General features: G+C 37.5%; 1 protein-coding gene across 16 annotated transcripts in view; it reads left to right on the top strand.

Moving 5' to 3' along the window:
* wnd (wallenda) overlaps window positions 1-27,500 on the top strand; it is a 146,062-nt gene that overhangs the window by 104,136 nt on the left and 14,426 nt on the right. For 2 of the 16 annotated variants that reach the window (XM_067118897.1, XM_067118895.1), the window contains exon 1: window positions 18,249-18,576. The exons of the other annotated variants lie outside the window; for them this stretch is intronic. In XM_067118897.1, the coding sequence (XP_066974998.1) occupies window positions 18,434-18,576 (143 nt within the window). In that variant the 5' untranslated portion in view covers window positions 18,249-18,433. Of the gene's footprint in view, window positions 1-18,248; window positions 18,577-27,500 lie in introns of those variants that run through there. 16 annotated transcript variants of the gene reach the window in all.

The following is a 27,500-nucleotide window of genomic DNA, read 5'->3' as shown; positions in this document are numbered from 1 at the left end:
CCTCCCCCCTCTCCCTCTGGAGGATACTGTGCCTCCGACATCCGGTGGAAACGCGCATCCAACACGACAACACAGCAGGAGAGACGAAGGACGTCGGCGACAAAAGCGACGAAACGGCAGTCTGCCGCCGCGATGCTTTGTGCTCGTCGCCTCGTGTCTCTCTCTGCCTGCGTGTCTCGTGTCTCGTGTCTGTGTCTGGTGTCTCGTCTCTCTCTCTTTTCCGAGGCGTGTTTGTTCGGTCGTCTGGAATCGTGGGGATGAAGTGAGACTGGAGAAGAAGGTGAGGGGTCGCTTTCCTCACAGTGAGGAGTGATGTGAGTTTATTAAAAGTCTCTCTCTCTCTCTCTCTCTCTCTCTCTCTCTCTCTCTCTCTCTCTCTCTCTCTCTCTCTCTCTCTCTAGAAACTTGAGGTCACGTGTTGGTTCTTGAAACCCCCACGTGATAACTTGAGGTTCAGTCTTCTTTTGAATATTTTATTTATTAATGTTGGTATATATTATGTAGATTTCTGTGGTGCCGTAGTCAAGCCTGATATAAAGAGTTCGATAAATATTATGGTAATTTTTGTTTATTTTACCGTAAATAAGTAACTTGTAGTCACGCTTAATATAAAGGCTTTGACAAATGTTATGACCATTTTTATTTATTTTACAATAAAAAAGTAAATTGTAGTAACACTCAATGTGAAGATGTTGACAAATATTTTGGTTATTTTTATTTATTTCTCGTTAAATAAGTAACTTGTTCTGTGAAAATCTTTACAATATTGCAAGTAACTGCGACAAAATCATTATCGAGATAAATCATTGCATTCCAAAAATTCTGTATTAATTCCTGTATCAAAATTTTGCTGTTGCATAACAAAGACTAAATTAAATAAACTGTCGACATTTCAAACAATTCTATATTAATTTATGTTTCAATATTTGGCTGTTGCGTATTAAAAACTAGATTTATTAAATTATAGACATTTCAAACAAATCTGTGTTAATTCCCATTCCAAATTTTGGTAATTGTGATATTAATTCCCGTTTCAAAATCTGGCAATTGCGTAATAAAGACTGGATTAAATAAACGGTGTGATATCATTACAGAAATTTCAAGAAAAGACGGAGCTTTGAGCCAAAAATTACCAGAACCTTTTCCCAAGGACCCAAGGATTCAAGGTTGTGCGTATATTTCAGTCACCTTGACTTGAAAGCGGCTGCATTGCCTTTGCTGTTGTTAAATATTCTTCTTCTTCTTCTTCTTCTTCTTTTTTAATACGTTTTCTCCACTATACGTGTAAATGAGTCCGCGAAACTTTTCTTAAGACCAGAGGCCTATGGAATGGGCGCTCTAAAGAAGAAAAACAAAAAGAAACAGAAAATAAAGCAAGATTAATCACAAAAGAAAGCTATACAGACCTTTCTGTCTTAATAGGAAGAAAGATTACAAGAATCAGGAAACACAAAAGCCGGAAAAGAATTCCAGAGCTCTACAGTAGACGGGAAAGAAAATGTTCACTAACCGATTTCCACAGATTGAATTTATTTGTTCAACTTTTTCCACTGACACTGATATGTCTTTCTCTTTGATGGGTCACACTGAGACCCGAGTCTCACTGTGAGTTTGATGGTATACCTATATTAACCATGATCCTTCTTGACCCCAGTTCGAATCGTGTTATGAATTAATTAAGCCCTTGTATATCATTTTATATATATATATATATATATATATATATATATATATATATATATATATATACACATACAGTCCGTCGTCAATGGCTTAGAAATAAAGTTGAAACCAGTCAAGACCTTATTTTTCACCCGTGGTAATATGTGATAAACGAATCATGTGTTAAATTGATTATAATCATATATATGTATATTATATGTCTGTTTTATATATATATATATATATATATATATATATATATATATATATATAATATATATATGTATGTATGTATGTATGTATGTGTATATATATATATATATATATATATATATATATATATATATATATATATATATATATATATATATATATATATATATATATATAGCTGTATCAAATTTAGCAGCAGGAATAAAGGCCTAATCATTCGATCCGCCTACTTCAATTAATCTCACGTTTAATGAAAACATCTCCTGGCGACAAATAGAGAAAGAGAGAGAGAATTTATTTCTTATGTATATAGGCATAAATGACGGCTGGTATCCAGCAAGCACACACACAAAGTAATGTAAACCAATTTACCCTGTTCCTGATAACATCGATAAACCCTAAACACATTGTATTGTATTTTGTACTCGGCTGAAAGCTTCAGCGTGTCGCTATGATGGCGACCTTGGTTTTCCCCTGCTCTGTGTCCAGCTTGTTTGTGCGCCATAATCCTCACCCCAGCTCTCTCTCTCTCTCTCTCTCTCTCTCTCTCTCTCTCTCTCTCTCTCTCTCTCTCTCTCTCTCTCTCGGGTTCGATCTTGTTTGAGAAGGAAGGTCTCTGCATAGTTCTCCGAAAGTTATTATGTATCTGTTTAATCTGAGAAGGTTGTATATCTGGTGGTCTATCGATTGTTCTGGGTCGCAGCTACTGGGTGGTAGGGAATGAGGTTATCCACGGTTTCCCCTAAGCAGGAGAAACATGGATGATCCCCAAGTGCAGAAAACATCCATAACATTAGCATTTTCGTAGACTTATACAGAAGTGCCGTCGCTAATGTTTTGAGCCTCCATACACACTTGCTTACTCTTGCATACTTTTCCATTCTTCTCTTGCTTAAAACCTTCAGGCTTTCACTGGCTTTTGCGGTTTTATGTCACCTTCTCCAGTCAGTACTGGATCATCTGCAGACATCAACAATTCCATATTCCCTTCACGAGTCATTTTCTTATACTGCAGCGTTGCATCTAAGTTTGATTTCTTTCTGCATATTCTGAGAGAGAGAGAGAGAGAGAGAGAGAGAGAGAGAGAGAGAGAGAGAGAGAGAGAGAGAGAGTGTCATGAATCATGGCACTTTGCTCTTTCGCATAAAGAGTACGTACCGGGAAATTTCAATTTACTTTTATTAAGAAATAACGAATTATCTGTTGCTTGACCTTTGGCCTTTTGAAGTATTCATGTGGCTTCGGCATTTTTCTAGTTCGTATTCAGTTAACTTACCTAAAGATTACAATATTCTGTAATCCGTCTTGAACTGTAGAATATAAAATGTTATTTATTTAAGACTTGCTATATCCTCTTACAGAATACAGGCTTGTGTGACGTACAACTTTAGATTTTCCACCAATCAATGAAAACGAATATTTAACCATATACTTACCTGTATACCTTGCCAGGTGGAAGGGTCTTTCATTTACAGGTGACCTCTCAATTTCACTGGGCAACTTAAAGTGTGAGAGAGAGAGAGAGAGAGAGAGAGAGAGAGAGAGAGAGAGAGAGAGAGAGAGAGAGAGAGATTGTGTCTTTTCTCCTGGGGTCATGGACTTTCGGTGATGTCTCCTGCGTGGGCAAACCAGTTGGATTTGGCCAACCAGCGGTTGGTTCCTGGCAGCTCTGTACACGGAATTATTCTGCAAGAATAGCCTCTTTTGATGTGATGAATACACCAATTCCTACATCTTGAGGTGTGTGAAGTATTTCCACGGTGTAACAGGGAATTTTTTTTATACTTGTTTAAATTCGGTTGCATATTAAATGAGTACCCACTTTCGGTATATTGTAAAGTTGTGAATGTTCTTCTTTTACAACATCTGACCTTCGTTTAATTACCCATCGTAAAACTACGGCTCCCTAATCAAAACCCAGGTAAAGTGACGCCAGACAATGCCCAATCAATCAATGATCCCTCAGCCATAGCATAAGTGTATATAAAAAAAAGTTCTCCTTTGATACGTTAGTTTTCAACTTTTTTTGTTTTAGTAATCTGGGCGTGTAGGTTTTTGTGACAGTTTTACCGTTAGACAGGTGCAAAAACATCTGTAATTCGTCGCTTCTCAGGTGTGAATTGTGTTGGTTGAAGCTAGGGCATTTGTGTGCTGTGTTAACTGAGATGGTTTAACCTTCAGTATATTTTATATATGCATATATATATATATATATATATATATATATATATATATATATATATATATATATATATATATATATATATATATATATATATATATATATATATATATATATATATATATATATATATATATATATAATGTATATATGTGTGTATGTATGTATGTATGTACACGTATTTGTATGTATGTGTGTGTACTTATGTGTACGTATAAGGTCGTATTTTGCTTTATTTACGAATTTTGACGAAGGAGATTTTTAGTTTATTTTTCGTTATGAAAATTTTTCGTTTACATATATTTCTAAGCTTTGTAACTAGATCATTTGCATTTAAACTGTATTTGCTTTTCATGGAAATCAATTGCAGTTGAAAGGACTAATATTTGCGAATCGCACTTAACGGTGCAAGCATTATTTCATCAAATTCATCAGTTTTTATATCCTGAAAATGGTTGTATCTTATCCAACGGGTTTTCAATGACAGCAATTCTGCCGTTTGCACTACCGCATGGAAACCCCACAAGAAGGTCCTTCGCTTTTCAAAATAGGGAAAAGACACGTGCCGGCCTTCAAAACGCCGTCGTATGCGGGCGTGCTGGAGCGCGCGATCTGTGCTTACACACAGGCATGCACGCTTTGAGGTGGTCAAGATGCTTGCCCATACCGTCACCAGAAGCGTTTGACATACACCAACAGGTCCGCCTCGCATGGCAGGAGAGAGAGAGAGAGAGAGAGAGAGAGAGAGAGAGAGAGAGATCCATCACATGTAGCCAGCCAGGCATTCCCTTCTCAGAACGAATGTGATGATTCTTCTTCTTCTCCTTCTTCCTTTCCTCTCGTCGAAGTTACAACCTTCGGCAGTCGCATTCGAGACACGACGTGGGGAATGTCACACCAAGCGGGTTTGTGTACCATCGACGCCTATCAACAGCCGTTAAACGCCTCCCGGATCATTGTGAATCGAGAAATAGGGGCAAATATGTGACATAAACAACTATGTGTTTGCCTTAGGCTTCGGGAGTGAGACCGACGAATTAGGATTCGTCTCATGCCTGTGTGCAACATTTCCTCAATTCGCTTGGATACAGCGATTGACAAGAGAGAGAGAGAGAGAGAAAAGAGCTGCTTTGTGCTGATTAAAAAGTTACAGAAAAAGGAGAGACTTTTGTGAGTTTGTGACGAATATATTTAGGAGAGCACAGATAAAGGAGAGATGTTTGTGAGCTTGTGACGACTTTTTTCAAGAGAGCACAGAAAAAGGAGAAACGTTTGTGAGTTTGTGACGACTTTTTTCATGAGAGCACAGAAAAAGGAGACTCGTTTGTGAGTTTGTGACGAATATTTTTAAAAGAGCACAGGAAAAGGAGGGATGTTTGTGAGTTTGTAACAAATATTTTTAAAGAAACCACAAAAAGGAGAGGTATTTTTGAGTTTGTGACATGTTTTTAAAGAGACCACAAAAAGGAGAGATATTGGTGAGTTTTGATGAATATTTTTAAAGAGAGCGACTCCTTGAAATCGTCTCCTCTCTCTCTCTCTCTCTCTCTCTGTGTTCTTCGTTTGTGACGGTTGTTGTATTCGAATGATCTCATCAGGAAGTGTTTGTTTGTGCTTGTTGCTTGAAGGATCGAGCTGTTCGTTTTGTTAGCGTTGTATTGTTGTTTTCGAAAGCTCAGCGTAATAGGGATTTATATAGGGACTTAAAAAAAAAGTTGAATGATTATTTGCGTGTATAAAAATTTTGTCCAAAATATTTTTTTTACACAGTCAGTGTAGAAGAATTCTAATATTACAGGTGTCACAGAAAGTGTCAAGGAATGCAAGAATAAACAATGCTATAGAAAGTTACAGATTTTCAAAAAGTAATAAAGAAGGCTGATAAAATTAAAACTTCGTCTCTATGAGAATTGGTCATCAAAACTGCAGTGCAAATTTAAAAAGCCAGAAACTCAATTTCAGTAAAGTAAAAAAGTAAAAAAAAAAAACTAAATAAAAGTAAATTCGCCTTTCTTTTTTTTAGTGTGCTTTGCAAATCCAAATTTAAGCTCACGGAAGCGGAGAGCCTACCCGGCACCCGACGATTGGGGTATTAGAAAGCAGATGACATAAAAGTGACGCCATTTCAGGTGTGGGTTTCGAACGTGTATTTGTGTTTTGCATCTACACCTACACCTCTGTTTCTTTTCTTCTTTATCCTCCATGGCCACAGTCAGAAAAGGAACGAAGAAGAGAATCAGAAGGTGAATGGAAGAAATGAGCAGTGGAATTGGATAAAAAAGACTTTATGCAAATTAGGAATACGTGTACGTGAAGTTAAAATGTGATGCTAAAGTAATTTTAGAAATTCTACGAAAAGCAGTGGTGATACCAGCACACTTCGATGCTCGAGGAGATCACTGAATTGACGTGTGTCATTGGGCGTATGTGGGCAGCGTGTACAACAAGAATTTCATGTTGAGAACCATGGATGGGTTCTGTGTTCAAAGCGTGCCAGAATAATCCAGACTTTGAACAGACTGGAAAAGATAAGTTGTTCAGTCCTGTGAGTATTGTGGGAAAATACTGTGTCGTATGTTGATAAGTAATGTGACCTATGTGAAAAGTACTGTCGTTTATGTGAAGAGTACTGTATCATATGTGGAAAGTACTGTGACCCATTCGAAAAATAGTGTTCCTCTATGCGAAAAGTACTATGACCTATGTGGAAAGTCCTGTGACCTGTGTGGAAAGTACTGCCTTTATGCGAGAAGTACTGTGACCTATGTGGAAGGTACTTAACATATCCGAAAAATACTGTAACATATGCGAAAAGTATTGTAACATGTGAAAATTACTGCTGTGACTTATGGGAAAAGTACTGTAACGTACGTCATTCAATACCGTGGCCTGTATAAAAAGTACTGTGACATATGTGAAAGATACTATGACCTACGACGAAAAGTGCAGAAGAAAGTACCTAAAAAAGTACTGTGACCATGACACCGAGTACTGCGGCTTCCGCTGAATAAAAGGCCTGCTATGATCTGTCAAAGATCTTACGAATAACAGGTGATTGCCCAAGGTCAATAGTGTGCTGACGCTGCAAGGGTCATCATGGGTCAGTCTTGGATGATTCGGAGAGCAAGGTACTTTAGAACATTAATGCAGTTTATTCTTGTCAATAACTTTACCTCTGTGTATTGAATCTGAGGTACTCTTATAAATGTAAAAGCTGTATTAATTACATTGCGGTAATTCTTCACATAAGTGAGGACATTTAGTCTATGCATATTTTAATTGAATGTAGAATCTACTGGTCACTTTTTACCAGATACAAATGTAATTGTAATAGCCACAATGCCCCCCTTCGAGAAGTTAAGAGGACATTGTGGCTATTACAGTTTTAATTGAATGTTTATAATAAAATGAATATGTTCATTTAAAGTACAGAATTATACATAAATCTAAGTAATTCTGCAATCCTATCCAAACTTAGTAGGCTTAGAATACAAAGAAAATCCTATACATTTTTAGATTCATATACTTATAGGCAGGAATATATTTGCATTTATTCAACGGAATGCAAGCAATTTTTAAGTGATAACATTCGTCTTAAGTGCGTAATAAATTATTACTATGAATTTCGACCTCAGTGTTTGGTAAATAAATTATATTCATAATCACATACTTTTTTTAAGAAGTCTGAATATATATATATATATATATATATATATATATATATATATATATATATATATATATATATATATATATATATATATATATATATATATATGAATGTCTTTTCCTGTAATACCACAGTGTAATATGAATATAAAAAAATCATAAAACACTATTTAAACATTGCAACCATATATTTCGGGCACTTGCAAGTGCCCGAAATATATGGTTGCAACATGTTTAAATAGTGTTTTATGGGCCTTTTTTATATTCATATATATATATGTGTGTGTGTGTACATACATGTACATACATACATACATACATACATACATACATACATACATACATACACTTATCAAAACAGCAAATCATAATTTAAGCAAATGACCACCCACATGTATTTGTAGTCTTGTAGTCAAGGAAGAAATGTGACAAGTCTGAAGTAGGTCGTATTTTAACATTAAAAAAAAAAAAAAAAAAAAATCTTTGATGGTGGTAATAGAGTAACGGCAGACTCTGGGCGCCAAGTTTCACTTCATCATGACTTCCAGAAACGAGGAAAGGACTGAGGACGACCTAAGGGAAGGTGTTGATGTGTTTGAAAAAAGGTGAATGAGAAAGTAGATCCCACATGGCACAGGGAGAAGAAGTTCACTGGGTTGTCAGAATGAAGGGAAAATAAAGATATATACATAGATGTTTCTCATGTTTGTCATATACATATATATTTCTCTTGTTTGTCATAGTGAAGGGAAAATGAATATAAATATATATATATATATATATATATATATATATATATATATATATATATATATATATATATATATATATATATATATATATATATATATATATATATATATATGTATATATATATATATATATACATACATATATATATCTTGTTTGACAAATTGAAGTGGAATGCACAAAATATTTTGGGTAATTTAAATCCTCGGGTAATCAGCAAACAACATCATTTCCCGTTCGTTTAGAAAAAAAAAAAAAAGGTCCTTTTACACAGCAGCCTTGAAAAAACAGGATGAAGATGGCTGGTTGTCTTGAGCGATGAGGCACTTAGTTTTTGGGAGCTGGGATGAGCATAGTAACTACCCTCTTTTCATGGTTCACAGAAGGGAATTTAAAAAAGAAAATAAAGCTATATCGTTTTGCTCTTTATCAGTAGTTGCCTATTTAGAAAATGTTGGTATTAAGTGAAGAAACTATCTTGTCTCTGTCTCTGCCATCAAATTTGAAAGGCCCATCATGATTCCATGCTCAAAGTAATGCGTTATTTTCATGAATAAATTCTTCGTATAATAAAGAAAATCCTTTTACACAGGACCTTGGAAAATGGGATAAAGACTGCTGGTCATCTCCAGCTATTCTATAATGACTTTGGTTTCATTATCCTTGCGGCACGTATTAAGTATCCCAGCCAAGTGCTGGGATGAGTATGGTAACTAACCTCTTTTCAGGGTTCACAGAGGGGAATTTAAAAAAAAGAAGGGATAATTGTAATTTATTGTTTGACAGTCGACAAATCAGTCAATCGGTCAAGCCTGTTCCTGAAAAAAGACTTTGGTAATAAGACTGAGTACTGAACATGTGGTGATACCTGTTTTTTTTCGCTTGAACATTACCATGGCAAATAAAGAAAAGTGAATTAAATGTTTTTCTGCCTGTGTATCTGTGTATACACGTGTATTCCCGTGGATACACACCTACAATTTATCTAGAGGATCGTATATACTGAATCTGCCAGTGAACATTTTGCTTTTGTAAAGGATCGTAAATTCAGGAATCTTTAATGAAAGGATCGTTTATAAAGGAGTCTTCCCTTTTTAAGGGATCGTAAATGCAGTACTCTTACTTTTTAAAAGGATCGTAGATACATACAAGACGCTATAAATCCAGGACTCTTGTAAGGATCGTATATACAGGACTCTTTCTTTTTTTTAAGGGATCGTAAATAAAGTAGTCTTCCTTTTTTAAGGGATCGTAAACAAAGGAGTTTTTCTTTTTTAAGCGACCGTAAATAAAGGAGCCTTCCTTTTTTAAGGGATTGCAAGTATAGGACTCTTCCCTTTGTTCAAGGGATCGTAAGTACGGGAGTCTTCCCTTTTTCAAGGGATTGTAAATAAAGAACTTTTTTAAATAAAAGGATCGTATAAAGAGGCATCTTTCCTTTTTTAAGGGTTCGTAAGTAGAGGACTCTTCCTTTATAGACGTGTATAGAACACCCTTTTCAGTTTCTGTAAAAGTAAACTATTGTGCCGGCTTTGTCTGTCCGTCCGCACTTTTTCTGTCCGAACTTTTTCTGTCCGATCTCAGATCTTAAAAACTACTGAGGCTAGAGGGCTGCAAATTGGTATTTTGTTTGTCCAACCCCCCCCCCCCCCATCATCTGACATACCAAATTGCAGCCCTCTAGCCTCAGTAGTTTTTTATTTCATTTAAGGTCAAAGTTAGCCATGATCGTGCGTCTCCCAACATTATAGGACAGACCACCATCGGGCCGTGGTTCAAGTTTCATGAGCCGCGGCTCATACAGCATTATACCGAGTCCACGGAGAGATAGGTCTGTTTTCGGTGGCCTTGATTATACGCTGTACAGAAAACTCGATTGCGCCAAAGAAACTTCGGTGCATTATTTACTTGTTATTTCTTGAAATCCACCACAAAATCAGCTTTTCTGTTCTCGCCAAGGACAGTACAGTATATACTACTTCAGCTCGTCAATGGTTCCTGCTTAAAAGGAAGCTATTTCATTGACGAAGTGGCCATGACGCTGCATGCGGCGAATTTATGGCCAGATTTTGTTAGAAATTAATTCTGTAATCTCCTTAAAGAGAAACGTTCTATTTACACCTGCAAGGAGAGGAATTTTATATCCCCCTGCACTCGACTTTGTCATGTTCGCCTTTCCAACTCTCTCTCTCTCTCTCTCTGTCTGTCATGTTCGCCTTCCCAACTCTCTCTCTCTCTCTCTCTCTCTCTCTCTCTCTCTCTCTCTCTCTCTCTCTCTCTCTCTCTCTCTCTCTCTCTCTCTCTCTCTCTCTCTCTCTCTCTCTATCTCTCTCTCTCTCTCTCTCTCAACTCTCTCTCTCTCTCTCTCTCTCTCTCTCTCTCTCTCTCTCTCTCTCTCTCTCTCTCTCTCTCTCTCTCTAAAGAAGTTGAGGCTCGATAGAGACCCCACCTATAAACGGACGAAGGGACAAGTGTAGAGTTTGATCCCTTTTGGTTAAGTGATTATTTTTTCCATTTTCGGTCCTAGGCTGGGGAAGGGCACAAGGTTGGCCTCGCCACTCAATATAAACAAAGCAGTTGGTCATTAGTCCCTTCACGTGGCCCTGAGACCAAGGGAAAGAGAGAGAGAGAGAGAGAGAGAGAGAGAGAGAGAGAGAGAGAGAGAATGAACACTTTCAGTGGCTGTTTGTCCTCTGCTTTTTTTTCTTTTTCGGGCCTGGGCTGGAAAGGGGCACAAGGTTGGCGCTGCACTTCACTGTAAAAAGAAAAAAAGCAATCAGTCATTACTCCCTGAACGTGTCCCTGAGACCAAGAGAGAGAGAGAGAGAGAGAGAGAGAGAGAGAGAGAGAGAGAGAGAGAGAGAGAGAGATCCCTACGTCACTTTCGTCGAATCTGCATACTTTCAAGTAATGCAGAGTTTCGTTTTCCATATCATGATGGTGACTGTTACACAACATTTCGGTACTTGGAAGTCGAAGTGCGTGCGTGACCTCATTTTCCAATATTTTTGCACGTTTCTTTTCATTTATTAATTAATTTATTTATTTTTTTTACTTTCTGAAAGAGATTTGCTCGACTTGAGCTGAGGAAAAGAGAAGGGATTATTACTAACAACTGTTTTTCGTGTACAAACACTTGGTCTGCAAGTTTCTGTTGTGTGTATCTCTCTCTCTCTCTCTCTCTCTCTCTCTCTCTCTCTCTCTCTCTCTCTCTCTCTCTCTCTCTCTGTTTACTAATTCATTTGGAGAGAGAGAGAGAGAATCCAATGATTTTTTTACTTATGTTCCACGCATTTCTCGTATTAGCACTTACAGTTATAGAAAGTAAGATTTTTTTATGCTCTCTCTCTCTCTCTCTCTCTCTCTCTCTCTCTCTCTCTCTCTCTCTCTCTCTCTCTCTGTTCATTTATCCAGCAGGCATCTTGAAGGACAGATTACGAAGCACGTATAAAAATGTTGAAAAAAAGCAAATGTGATTTAAAAAGACTCAGGAATCATTAAAATGATTTTAAGCTTATTTCTTTTCAAAGGCGAAATTTTCATTACGATTCCTTGACGTCAGAGGGAATTAGAAGGTGCAGGAGAGGAAAGCACTTGTGTCGTCAATTTTTATAAATTTTTTTATTCTGACTAAAAATTTCTCGTAGTTAAACTGTGTCGTTTTCTAGTATCAGGTTTAATACGACTGAGTTTTCTTAGGAGTTTTATCTTGGCTGCAAATGAAATGGGGAATAGTTCACCTAGTGCAGCTGTGGAATCTTCTGACCTCCAAATGTTTAAGCGAGAATGAAAATCATTCCTGTTCTCTGCTGCTGCCGCTGACGTCCCCTGAATTCAGGTGTATCGGTTCTATTTTCTGTTCCCTCATATTTATTTATGTATCACATTTTCCTCTGTAGGTTGATTTCCCTTTAGAGCCCGCTTGGGTTTATACAGTCCATTCACTTTCCGTAGTGTTTTCCAGCTGAAGATTTGAAGAAAGAAAGAAAGATAGAATTGGCTTCAGATCAGTCCTCAGAACTCTGTGTTCTTACGCAAAACCTTTCATAGTCTTTCTTTGCTTTCTGAAATTGTCCTTCGAGCTGTATGTTCATCTCTGGCAGTTTCTCTAGCTTAGGGTAAAATGCGATTACTATCAGTTGTACTAATACTACAGGGCATAGTAAAATACTGCTATTATTACTATTACAAAATCATATATCTGGATGTTACTGGTTGTATTGTCGACGGTTGGCTGACAGCGTCAACCTTCATCGCAGGAGTCTGTTCTGCCTCGTGATTTTTGTACATTCTCTTCCTATTGACGTGCCTCTCTGTCTCTCTCCGCCTCTGTCTCTCTCTTTCTCTTTCTCTTTAAAAGATAGGAAAATGTATATATATACCACTCCTATTTATAAATAAGAGGATTAAATTAAACTCGGCAAGATGATTAGGTTGCTTAGAAACGAGTAATACAGATGCTCTCTCTCTCTCTCTCTCTCTCTCTCTCTCTCTCTCAAATACACACACACACACAACACAACTATCTTTTTCACGCACACTCTCTCTCTCTCATACACACGCACACGAACTTGACCATCTCTCTCGTTCTCACACAGACGCACAAATATAACCATTCTCTCTCTCTCTCTCTCTCTCTCTCTCTCTCTCTCTCTCTCTCTCTCTCTCTCTCTCAGAAACAAACAAAAACACAAAAAATAACACACTCTCTCTCTCTCTCTCTCTCTCTCTCTCTCTCTCTCTCTCTCTCTCTCTCAAACACACACACACGCACACACACAAATATAACCATCTCTCTCTCTCTCTCTCTCTCTCTCTCTCTCTCTCTCTCTCTCTCTCTCAGAAACAAACAAAAACACAAAAAATAACCTCTCTCTCTCTCTCTCTCTCTCTCTCTCTCTCTCTCTCTCTCTCTCTCTCTCTCTCTCTGGTCGTCCTTGAACGCCGGGTTGCTCTTATAGCAAGTGTTTCACCGACTGAGTGAGACGTGTTGCGTCATGTTTTTTCTTGACACATTGCCACTCTTTCCTTCAGTTGTTTCTTTAATATCCGTTCTCTCTCTCTCTCTCTCTCTCTCTCTCTCTCTCTCTCTCTCTCTCTCTCTCTCTCTCTCTCTCTCTCTCTCCCCGAAAGAATTTGAAATGCGATATGCCATTGACGTCAGAAGGGAAATTCCTTGGAAATAACTTTTTTCGTTTTGTTTTGTGCTTTTGTTATGGCACTAGTGTTTTATTCATTTGTTAACCATGCTTACGTAATATATATTCATTGTATATATAAATATGTATATATATACACATTTATTTTATATAATATATATACTGTATATATATATAAATATATATATAATATTCAGTTCCCATGAATTAGTAGTGAAAATGTATACCATCTCATGAGAGAGAGAGAGAGAGAGAGAGAGAGAGAGAGAGAGAGAGAGAGAGAGAGAGAGAGAGAGATTGTTCAAGCTTACTTCCATAAAACGCGTTGGGTCTACGAAATTAAGTAGTGAATTATTCCTACGTAGTGGTTAGTCAACTGCGGTAGGTCGCAGCTAGGGTAGGAAAGGCATTGCGTTAGCAACCTTATCTCAGAACGACTTGCCGATGTAATGTCAAGTACAAGGTTACAACGGCATTTCAAAGATACGCACCATAGCTTGATAAATGATTATGTCGTAAGTTACGAAGACTTGTCCAGAACTTGTTTGACAGAAGGCTAAATAATCACTTGACAGAAACGTATGAAATTGTAAAGTCGCAATTCGTACGTTACAAACAGCGTAAATACGAAGATATGTCAGATGTGATATTAAAAAAAGTACAACATGTTCAATTCATGTATCAGATTTCTTTGGAAATACGTCACAGGTACGTCTAAGATTTTTAAAAAATTTATACAGAATTATTATTATTATTATTATATTATTATTATTATTATTATTATTATTCAGAAGATGAACCCTGTTTATATGGAACAAGCCCACAGGGGCCATTGACTTGAAATTCACGTTTCCAAAGAATATTATGGTGTTCACTTGGAAGAAGTTACAGATTGTAATAGGAATACAGAAGGAAGAGATCAGTTATCAGGAAAGAAACAAAAAGATAAATTAATAAATAAATAAATATAAAAATATTAGTAAAAACGATGTTAGGAAATTGATAAGTAGATATATATATATATATATATATATATATATATATATATATATATATATATATATATATATATATATATATATATATAGTAAATTAAAAAGAAATATATATTACTAAATAAATAAATTTGTAAAATCAAGGTAAATAAATTAGTAAAAAAATATAAATTAGTAAAAAAATAAATGAATTAGTAAAGAAAGATAAATGAATTGGTAAAACGGGGTAATGTCAGGTATATAATAAAAAACTCCACTTGAATTTTAATACATTATTATCTCTTTATTAATTTAATTTTTCCATTTTAATAAGTGAGATCTCTTCTTAAGGTATTTCCCTTTACCTTATCTTACTTCATAACGGACGATATTCTTTGGAAGCTTGAATTTCAAGTCATTGGCCCCTGTGGTGGGCTTGTTCCATATGAATAGGGTTCATCTTATAATAATCTTTGGAAGCTTAAATTTCAAGTCAATGGCCCCTGTGGCCTTGTTCCATATGAATAGGGTTCATCTTCTGAATAATAATAATAATAATAATAATAATAATAATAATAATAATAATAAACGTATAACATTCAAGTCAGGAAACTGTTCATTACGATGACGTGGATATAGTGCGCCCCAGGATTCAGTAAAACGTTCGAGGTTTACCCAGGACCTACAGTACGTATCTGCGCAGCGGATACGTAGGTCCTTGGTAGATTCTGGGCCCTTAGCGCTACGTATCTGCGCAGCGCGAAGGGCCCAGAAAGAATTTCCCAGGCATTCAGCGGCAGTAACATGTTGCAACTTAGGCCACTAGCTAGGACCGAGAGTGCCCCGGAGAACTGGCAGTGTAGGTACGAACTGGACCCAGTCTCCAGAATCCCGTTCGATACCTGCTAACATATCCATTGTGCTTCTGTTGACACAAGATGTGAATTGTGCATTTTGTTCTCAGACGACTGTGGTGTGTCTTAGAGAGAGAGAGAGAGAGAGAGAGAGAGAGAGAGAGAGAGAGAATTCGTGTTCGATGTCCCTTGAATGTATAGTGCCTCTGTGGACCTAATCGCTGAAATGTGTATTTTGTTCTCAGTCGACTGTTGTGGGTCCTAGAGAGAGAGAGAGAGGTCCACATGCATGTTCGATATCCTTAAATATCCAGTGCCCCTCTGTTGACCGAACAGTGAATTTTGTATTTTGTTCTTTTCAGTCCACTGTTGTGGGTCGTAGAGAGAGAGAGAGAGAGAGAGATCCAAATTTCTGTTCGATACTCCTTAAATGTCCATTGTGCCTTAGTTGACCCGAACAACAGTGACTTAAGTATTTTGTTCTCAGACGACTACTGTGGGTCGTAGAGAGAGAGAGAGGGAGAGAGAGAGAGAGAGAGAGAGAGAGAGAGAGAGAGAAATCGTGTGACCTCACATGTCACCACGTGCTTCGCCCTACAGTCGTGTGCAAATCAGGCAGGTGCCGGGATCGGTTGCTAGGTGGCGCTGGCTGCTGCTATCTGCATCACATGACTTTACCCGCGCGGGCGTTCGTTCGTCCGTGCGTTTTTACCTCTCTCTCTCTCGCAAGCCCCGGGGCCTGCTAGCTAGTCGTGCCTTGTTTTTTAGTTTTTTTTTTCCTCGCTGCTTGCATTCCATAGCGATGAAAACACTCCTTTGCTTTGTATCTGCGCTACAGCCGGCGAGCAGCTTCTGTTGTCCCACCCAGACTTGTTTGGGCGCGTTCTGTTTATGTCGGGTTAACGAAAACTGTTCGAATTCGGTCTGCGTGACTTTGGAAACTGTTTCATATATGTTTTACCAACGTTTAGTTATTTTCACCGGCAAGGGTTGGCTCCATGGCAAGTTTTAGATAGTGGTTACTGGGTTTAATTCATACTTTATTGAGTTGAGAATGAATTTATATGTTCGGAATGCGTCCACGAGATTGTGAGTTATACTATATATATATATATATATATATATATATATATATATATATATATATGTGTATGTGTGTGTGTGTGTGTGTGTGTGTAGATAGATAGATAGATGTGTGTTGTGTGTGTGTGTGTGTGTGTGTTTTCATTCTACTGCTACCAGACGGTGGGGACTGTTAGTCCTGGAAAGCTTGTAAGTAACTTTTCCTGAATAAATATCTCCTGTAGATACCATCCAGTTTAAATGAGTTCCTGTTTTTAATGTTATACGAGGAAGCATATAATTATGTATGTATATATTATATATATATATATATATATATATATATATATATATATATATATATATATATATATATTTGTGTGTGTTTTTATATTAATAATATTTCAAGGTTATCACACTCATTAACGGGTTATGGTCGTATCGATCGTGTTTTATTTTTTTATTTTACGTCAGAGCCAAGTGCGCAACATACGAATCCCACAGGTGTTATTGAGCCAAATTTACATTACCGAAGCATAGTCGCATATTAATATTTTGTTTCCCACTCTTGCCAAACATTCTACATTATCTCAATGATTTTATTTTTCGAGGAAATGGAATTGGAACATGAAATTTAGTCCAGAGGCCAAGCGCTGGGACCTATAAGGTCATTCAGCGCTGAAAATAATGTTGAAACAATTGTTAAGGGAGGACTGACGAAAGTAAGATGGAGGAAAGGGAATACGAACGGAGGGACAGTGAAGGGAAACTGAGAACCTAAAAGTAATGCTTACAGTGCACCGCGTGAGGTGCACTGATGGCACCGCCCCCCTACGGAGTTATTGGAGGTATAAACCTGATAGCTTTTTCATTATAATGCATTATATGTCTATGCAAAATTACTTCCGATAATAGGCAATTTCATTATATTACTTCATTGTTAGTTTAGTGACGTGATGCTTGCATGATAAAAAAAAAAGAGATTACTTTAGATGTTACTGATGTTATTTAACGTTATTTCTCGGGCACTGCAATAACGAACGAAAACGGATTGATAGGAATTACTGAAAGTAATGGAGGTGGTGATCAGTCACGTCGAAAAGGTTTGCAATTCCGAGGTTTTCCTCCTGTTACACCTTTAAACCCTTTTTACTCTCAAATTCCTTTTCAGCGCTGTATGACCTCATAGGTCACAGTGCCTGGCCTTTGGCCTAAATTTCATTATATTTATATATATATATATATATATATATATATATATATATATATATATATATATATGTGTGTGTGTGTGTGTGTGTGTGTGTGTGTGTGTGTGTGTGTGTGTGTGTGTATCGATTTTATGGAACAGAAAATTATAGGCGTGTCAGCTTAAAAGGTAAATAAAAGGAATGATAGAGATATAAGAAAGATGGGAATAAAGAGGAATGATAAGAAAATAATCGTGATAATATTGCAAGTTCCATCAAGCATTACCGCACCCAATTAACGTGCACACCATGCATAGCAATACTCGACGGAGACTGTAGCATAATTCTCACCATCCTCTGATTCTTGTTTACATTCATCGATTTTTTCTGAGACTCTTATCGTTATTAAGGAGACACTCCGCCATCTTGACTTTATCTTATCAAGTTCCGAAAGGGTCTGTTGGAGAAAAAATACAGCTATGAGAGTGAGTCATAGCTTGTTTTATCTGCCGTAATATGATAAGTTTGTATTCAGTTCGAATCGAGGTGCGCTCGCCCGCGTTTGGACACCTTAGATGCTCAGAATTATTAGAAAATTAGGAACTGTTTTTTAGTTAAAAATCATGTTGTTAATTTTTTGCATCTTTTTGTAATCTCTGATAAAGTATTCATCCGGTAAGAAATCGTTCGTCAGTTGTTTTCCTGAAGTTTTAGCGCCATGGACGAACCGAGAGAGATGAATTTGGTGCAAAAGGGGCCGAAGGAGAGAAAATCGAAATTCTTCGATTTATTCAACTCCTTCTTCTGCAGCGTCAATCAGACTGTCCAAATCGTGCGTGCAACGCCAGAGGGAACTCCGCTGTAAGTCTGAAATGTCTATTTTTTTTTGTGGTCTGCAAACTGAGTCGTTCAGTCTTACTGGTTTATCATTTTATTTTTTTTATTTGGGGGGTAGTGCGGTTGGTACACCTTACGCGGTGCACTGTAGGCATTACATGAGGTTCTTTGCAGCGTCCCTTCAGCCCCTAGCTGCAACCCCTTTCACTCTTTTCACTGGACCTCCTCCATTCATATTCTCTTTCTTCCATCTTGCTATCCACCCTCTCCCAACAATAGATTCGGTGCAGCTGCGAGGTTTTCCTCCTGTTACACCTTTCAAACCTTTTTACTCTCAGTTTCCACTTCAGAGCTTAATAACCTCAGAGATCCCAGCGCTTGGCCTTTGTCTTAAATTCTATATTCAATTTCATTTGATTTTTTAACTCTAAAATAATGTTTTGTAATATACCTATAGTTATTTTAGCGACAAAAATTATTTCAAATGCGTAAAATATAATTACAGCATTATTACTTACCAGTGGACAGTCTAACCCTTGTTTCTAAATCAGGCAACAGTTCGAATCCTGCCGGAGACGAAGCACTTATCAGTTCTTAATGCCCCGTGGATGTAGGTTATTCCCAAGGTACATGGAATTCGATATATATATATTTATATATATATATATATATATATATATATATATATATATATATATATATATATATATATATATATATATATATGTATATGTATATATAAATGTTATGTATATTTTATGTGTATTTTTCCTCCGAGAAATGTCGATATCTTTGGTTACGTAAATACAAGTGTAAACTTTGAAAGCTTTTAATACGTTCCGTGAACTGCCCTGTATAATAAGCACTGGGCTTATAATTTATATACCAATAAATATAGATAATAAATATATTAGGTGTGGAAGTATATTACGTTACCAGTTACCGGCTTAGTCTGTGAACAGTATGTGAATGTACTGCTGACCTGTATCATTTCCCTCTTTAGGGGGAATATATATATATATATATATATATATATATATATATATATATATATATATATATATATATATATATATATATATTATAAGTCGGTTATTATCGTTCCTTTAGGGCAAAACATTTCGTTTTTATTTCAGTGTTGTATTATCTTTCGATTTCGACGGTTTTGAGAGGTTGTAATCTTATCAGTGCAAGGCAAGATTGCAGGTGCCTGTGCCCTCTCTCTCTCTCTCTCTCTCTCTCTCTCTCTCTCTCTCTCTCTCTCTCTCTCTCTCTCTCTCTCTCTGTAGGCATTACTTAAGGTTCTTTGCAGCGTCCCTTTGGCCCCTAGCTGCACCCCTTTCATTCATTTTCCTGTACCTTCGTTCATATTCTCTTCCTTCCATCCTACTTTCCACCCTCTCCTAACAATTGTTTCATAGTGCAACTGCGAGGTTTTCCTCCTGTTACACCTTTCAAACCTTTTTACCGTCAGTTTCCGTTTCAGCGTTGAATGACCTCATAGGTCCCAGCGCTTGGCCTTTGGCCATAATTCTCTATGCTGTTCTCTCTCTCTCTCTCTCTCTCTCTCTCTCTCTCTCTCTCTCTCTCTCTCTCTCTCTCTCTCTCTACGTATGATTCTCGACCACGAAAAAGAGGGAATTTTTTCAGGACAGTAATATTGACTTTGTGGTTTGGATACAGCTGTTCTGGAACGAAAATTATGCATAATTTTAGGGAAATAATCTGAATCGAGTTTTGTGTATATTTGCTCTGGAACAAAACTGTACACACTTTTTGGAAAAGTAATTTAAACTGAGATATGTGTATATTTGTTCTGGAACAAAATACACAATTTTGGAAAAGTAATTTAACTGAGATATGTGTATATTTGTTCTGGAACAAAACAGTGCACAATTTTTGGAAAAGTAATTTAAACTGAGATATGTGTATATTTGTTCTGGAACAAAACAATGGACACTTTTTGGAAGTGTAATTTAAACTGAGGTATGTGTGTATTTGTTCTGGAATAAAAACAATACACAATTTCTGGGAAAGTAATTTTAACTGAGATTTGTGTATATTTGTTCTGGACCAAAAATACGATTTTTTGGAAAGTATTTTAAAATGAGATTTGTGTATATTTGTTCTGGAACAAAATTAGGCTATGCATAAATTTTTGTTTAGAAATTAATTTCAATTGTAACTGGCAATTTAATTTCAGAAATGTTCACTTAAATACAATTAAGGTGTTTTTTATTCAGTTAAATTTATCTCTCTCCTTCCCTATCTATCTATCTATCTGTCTACCTGTCTATCTATCTATCTATCTGTCTATCTATCTGTCTATCTATCTATCAGAAATGTTCACTTAAATACGGTTATGGTGTTTTTTATTCAGTGAACTCTATTTATCTGTCTGTCTGTCTATCTATCTATCTATCTATCTATCTATCTATCTATCTATCTATCTATCTGCTGTTAAAAATGATCAGTTAAGTATTGATGTAAACTCAGGTTCAAGATCAAGGATGGAATTTTTCTCTCTCTATCTATCTGTTTGTCTGTCTGTCTCGCTTACTTCATATGTCACAATTTATTGATTTTCCCTCCTCTCCTCTTTTTCTCTTAACCACCAGCCACTCGGTTTATCGCAAGGTAACTGGGTTCAGGTTAAATGAATGGTCAGTGACTGGCGCGCAGGTGGTTAGACCGCGACATTAATCTTTCGTAATTACGAATCCTTTCATAGTTGGAACTGAAGGTGTTTTCAGATAATCAGGATTCTGAGAATTTTTTTATTTTTGTCTTTTAGGCTAGGAAAGGTTCGGTGACCTCAAGGAGGTTTCAGTTGCCGTGGGTTTTGAAACTCTCTCTCTCTCTCTGAGTTATTTTTTTCTCTCTCTTTTAGGCTAGATTCAGTGACCCAGTGACCTCAGGTTCCAGTTACTGTGGGTTTTGAAAAACTCTCTCTCTCTCTCTCTCTCTCTCTCTCTCTCTCTCTCTCTCTCTCTCTCTCTCTCTCTCTCTCTCTCTCTGCTAGAAAATAGTACTGAGGCCTCAAAAAGGTTGCAGTTACTGAGGGTTTTAATCCCCCTCTCTCTCTCTCTCTCTCTCTCTCTCTCTCTCTCTCTCTCTCTCTCTCTCTCTCTCTCTCTCTCTCTCTCTTTAGGCTAGAAAATGGTACAGTGGCCTCTCAAGAAGGTTGCAGTTACTGAGGGTTTTAATCCCCCTCTCTCTCTCTCTCTCTCTCTCTCTCTCTCTCTCTCTCTCTCTCTCTCTCTCTCTCTCTCTCTCTCTCTCTCTCTCTCATTATCCTGATTTTTATTTAGTGTTTCCCAAAGAATTGTGGGATTATAATTCATAGAACATTGCTACGTAATGTAAAGAACCATAGTATTATTCTCTCTCTCTCTCTCTCTCTCTCTCTCTCTCTCTCTCTCTCTCTCTCTCTTACAGTGGTCCAGCCCTCCCCACCCCCGCCCAGCCCCACATGAACACAGAAACCTTAAACACATTCCTCACAGACGTACCAAGAACCAAGTTTTGAATACCTTGAACGAATAACTCTGGGGCATATCCTCGTCCAACGCCGTATTTTACAAACGGCTGAAAAAGGAGCATCCATTGCGTAACACCGGATAAAGATATGGGGGCGCAGTTGCCCCCTTCCCGAACAACGCATGAGAAGATGTGACCTTTGACCTATGTTTTCCCTGGCGTGATTCTGTTGACTCATCGTATGGGTTTAGCAGAGTCCCCCCCGCCTCCCCTCTCTCTCTCAGGCGACCACGTTTTCTTAAATTGATTATTGAAAGGGGATACTCCTCCATTTCTCTCTCTCTCTGCATTTCATATTGTTTGCAAAATTATTCATTGCGACGGATTACGTGTTTGATGTTCGTGGAGGTGACGCACCATGTACAGAAGAGGATTATATGGTGGTCAGTGTTTGCTGACTTGTCAGCATTAATAATGCAATTAGGTAACTTTGGGATTATTAAACAAATGTTTAGTAAGCTAATGTTGAACTGGTATAAATCCAAATCTACGCTAGTGTTAGTCCTATTCCAGAGGCTAAGGTCTGGTTAAAGAGGTTTAAGTTGGGTTATACTAGGTTTACTAAGGTCATGGTAGGTAACATTAGTACTTCGTGCTGACCTAAGTAATTACGTATGTACTAAGTTGCCAGTCGATTGTGGACAAGCTACAAGACTTAAAAGTGTATAAAAACCGGTATTTCATTATCAGCCTCTTTAGCTGATTTATCTCCTTATCAGGCAGGGTATCTGACGAGAATATGTAACAGCAGTGTCGTTTCAGAATTTCGTAGATAATGTTTGAGTTTTTGTTAATTATTGACGTTTATTTTTAAATGTCTTTTTTTCCACAAGAAAGAAAAATAAATAGTAACACGTTTTTTTTTTACATGCAAGAAGGAAAAGGTTCAATAGTGATTTTCATATCATTAAGTGTTTTCCTGGTATAGTTTTCAATCAGATCAAGTTACTCCCAGGAAAGTGATTACCATGGTACTACTTCGAGTATTGCATGTGGGTTTTTCTACTTTTGCTTTATCTTAAAAAAAAAAAGCACTTGAGTATTACCCTATTTGTGCATTCTGTAAATTTGCCGATTGAAAACAGTTTTCGAAATTGTATTGTTTCTAGTTTTGGGAGGACCTATGCGACACTTACAGGTCTAATGAGGTATGTCTATTAGGGAACAGATGTCACTTTAAATTAACCCGCAGTTATTCTGAATTATTCATATGATATACAGAGAGAGAGAGAGAGAGAGAGAGAGAGTGTGTATGTGCTTAGTTACTAGACATATAATTATCACAAAGATTTACAGCTGTTTCCAGAAACCGATCTTAGCTTTTTCGCCATATACACAGATGAGTAATATATAAATATATACTTGAAATAACAAGTGTAGATCATATTTTGTTTGGGTTGAACTACAAAGTGTGTTGCATACACACAACCGCGTATGCATACGAACCGAAGCACAACATATCTTTAAGCTGAACAGAAACGTATTGGAAATACACAAGTCTCCCTCGAGTATGAGGAGAGAGAGAGAGGGGGGGGGGGGCGCAAAACACGGGGCAAATGACCAACATTGCTTGAGGCAATGAAGTTTGTGTGTGTGAGTCTACAAGAAGAATAGGAAGATGGGTAGGCTAGGCTGAGGAGATGAGTCACCATGCCTTGGATCCACAGACTTCCTCCTCCACGTACTCAGAGCTGTAGGGCGGTCGCCACACGCGCGCAAAACACAGGCTCGTATACACGCACGCACAAACGAACAGACGCCGCCGTTTGTGCTCAAATGGGTCTCTACTCACGCTGTGCAGTGTGCAGATAGTAAGGCGTAGTTTTCAGCGAGGTTCTCTCTCTCTCTCTCTCTCTCTCTCTCTCTCTCTCTCTCTCTCTCTCTCTCTCTCTCTCTCTCTCTCTCCTTCCACTACATTCATTATCATTAATCAAAGCAGTTAAAAGCTATTAAATGCCCAAATCCCCTGTGGGAAAAAGTGACCTAGACTTATGATAGATAAACTGTGGACAAGAGTTGTTCATTTCAGTGACCTTTTATCGTATTTTTATTCATGCTTGTGTCTTGTCATTTTCTACCAACCTTTGCTACTATTTATCGTGATTTTCCCACTTTTAAAATGTTTATTAAGTATTTTTTATATAGATGTTTACGTTGGCTGGCTTGCAGACAAACCGGTGACCTGGGCCAACATATATATTAGACCGAAGTGCACCTGATGAACCCAGAAATGTATATTGTAACTCCATAGTCTGTAATTATTTTTTTTTTAGGAAATGTGGATGTACAATTTTCTTCCTACTCATAAATTATCTTACCACGTTCATTAACACGTGACTAGTAATTGCCGTTTGATAGACCTTACCGAACCAGCCAATATGTGCATGGTTGGTGAGAGAGAGAGAGAGAGAGACTCAGCCCGTGTTGGCATATGGCCCCCTTAATCTAATGTCAACAATATTAACATGAGTTTGCGTATAACCTAAGGTCCCTTATCAGCTGCAAAAAGTCGAGCGAGCGTCGATAATCGTAGGCGCATATGACAGAACAATCTGTCTGTTACTACGTTATAGAAGCGAGAGAGTGAGAAATATACATCTTCCCCCGTACCATAATAAGGCAAGCACGTGAGTGGTGCGCGCGCAAGTCCCACATTCCTAGACTGAGCTGCAACCAAAACTCCTTCGGACTTGAGTGAAAGAACACGCCACCCATCCGCGATCAATGGCGACTGAATATTTGCTTACTCTAACGTGTTTTATCAGATTATTTCATGACAGAACTAAAGTGATAAGTAAGTGCAAACAGGATAAGAGAGGAATATAAAGAATGTTCAGTGCTGTGCGCAAAAAAGACGATATAACAAGTGCAATCTCAAATCGTTTCAGTTAGCATTTCAGAACGAAGATGTCTTCTCAATTATTTATCTGAACTTTCATCTTCTCGCGGGAAAGTTGTCGTGGTTTTTGTTCCATTAGAATGGTTAACAACCGGTAGAGAAATACATAATCAAGCTAAAATAGAAGACACATTGGAAATGTGCGCGTAAATGCCAAAATAACAAACAAAAATAACAGCATGGTTTCAGTGGACGAGTTAACTTTTGACTGTTGCAAAGAACAGCCGTGTGTTTAGGATAAACCTTGTTGCAGGTTCAGTGACCGTTCAGGACAAAATGTCAACCGTGTGTATATGTATGTGTACGTGTGTACGTATGCTTTTGTGCGTGTTTACGTCGTTAACGTGACCAGCAGACTGAAAATTCTGCAAAGGGTTAATACGGTCCATGACAGTCCTACCGATATTAACGGGCGACAAAAAAAAATCGCATTTACACAATACTAGAATATTTATATATATTAAACTCCTTATAGTGATATATAGTGACTATAGTATTCATTATGGAATTTTTACCCGTTTACGCTTGCTATCAATGCGTCTTTGTACTCGAACTCGTTCGGGTGGTCCTGAAATTTGAAATTAATTTAGAGGTTTACACAGTGCTAGGTCTGATTTAACCCCTAAAGTGATATGATACAGTGACTATACTATCCATTATAGTATAAGTATTTATTTACGCATGCTATCAGTGCTTCTTTGTACCCTAACCCATTCAAGTGGTCCTGAAGTTTGAAAGGAAATTCCTTAAAGGTGTCAGTTACTATGGTCAATTACGCTATGGATTCTCCTGATGGGTCTACTATTAGACTGACATAATTATTATTTAGCACCAAAATCGAGATGATTTATCTGAATGAATTTCCCGTTGCAAACAAAATGACATTGCGTGTAATTAAAAATAACACTATAACGCTTCATGGCGAATGTACGCTATATAGTATATACCATCCGAATTCGGTAATAAAAAGTGAAACATTTGTCGTATACAAATTACGTTTTGATTATGAGGTGCCAAGCAAGAAGAAAAAATATACAACTTTGTTTTTTTTTTTATCATAGATATTAGTATTCTCATGTTTACGTTTAAGCACGGGCTCTTGTTGGGACGAACATTCCTCCGTTAATAAACAAATACTGCGCATGCGTGAGAGTTGGAACGCATATACGCACACGCAGCACCGTGTCTGTTTCACACCCAGACGGGGATATTGCTGTTACTCTACCATTCATAGAACGCTCTATGGGAATGCCCCTTTAATCTCTCTCTCTCTCTCTCTCTCTCTCTCTCTCTCTCTCTCTCTCTCTCTCTCTCTGGTGTATTTTTGTTTTACCTGTCCTTTCTATTAGTTTTGCCTCTCTCTCTCTCTCTCTCTCTCTCTCTCTCTCTGGTGTAGTTTTGTTTTACCTGTTCTCTCTCTCTCTCTCTCTCTCTCTCTAGTTTTGTTTTACTCTCTCTCTCTCTCTCTCTCTCTCTCTGGAGTAATTTGTTTTTGCTGAAACTTTATATTAGTTTTGCTTCTGTCTCTCTCTCTTTGGTGTAGTTTTGTTTTAACTGCTCTCTCTCTCTCTCTCTCTCTCTCTCTCTCTCTCTCTCTCTCTCTCTCTCTCTCTCTCTCTCTCTCTCTCTCTAAAACACTTATGTATCTCCTCTAGGCCTACAGTACGTTCTTGTGCTGCTGTTAACTGCGTAACAGCGCCCGTATATCTTATAGAACAGCACCCATACGCATCTTGCTGTTTTGAACAGCATACGTGACGTTCTCGTTCTCTGGAGAACAGCATCTGTTATGTATCTTGTTCTTCGGAGAACAACAGTTGTTATGTATCTTTTTTTCTCCGAAGGACAGCAGTTGTTATGTTCTCGTATATTGTAGAACAGCATTTGTTGTTCTCGTTTATTGTATAACAGCATTTGTTGTTTTCGTTCATTGTAGAACAGAAGTTATGTTCGCTTTCATTGTAGAACATTAGTTGTTTTGTTCTCGTTCATTGTAGAACAGCAGTTATGTTGTCGTACATCGTAGAACAGCATTTGTTCTCGTTCGTTGTAGAACAGCATTTATGATCTCGTTCACTGTAGAACAGCATTGGTTCTCGTTCGTTGTAGAACATCATTTGTTATGTTCTCGTTCATCGTAGAATAGCAGTTGTCATATCCTCGTTCATTACAGAACAGCATTTGTTAAGTCCTCGTACATTGAAGAACAGCATCTGTTACGTATCGTGTTCTCCGGAGAACAGCTTCCTATAAGTGCACCACGTTAGCCATACAAGTGCGGAACTAATCATCGGTGTTCTCTGTAGAACAGCTGCGCCAGATTATGGTTCACATATCACCGTCAGCTGCGAAAATAATAAATTGAGATTACGATAAAGACTTCCCTTTGTCGCTCTTGTGACTAACTCACTTAATCCCTCTTAAAGGTGGGGTGTGGGAGTAGGGGGGGGCGTGGGAGGGGGAGGATTGCGAACGTCTGCATACGACTGTTTACTAAAGTGCTTGATTA

This window comes from Macrobrachium rosenbergii, chromosome 16 (genome assembly GCF_040412425.1).
Source record: "Macrobrachium rosenbergii isolate ZJJX-2024 chromosome 16, ASM4041242v1, whole genome shotgun sequence".
In the NCBI taxonomy this organism is placed as follows: Eukaryota; Metazoa; Arthropoda; class Malacostraca; order Decapoda; family Palaemonidae; genus Macrobrachium; species Macrobrachium rosenbergii.
The sequence above is the reverse complement of the archived record's forward strand: the minus strand, read 5'-3'. Positions and strand labels throughout refer to the sequence as shown.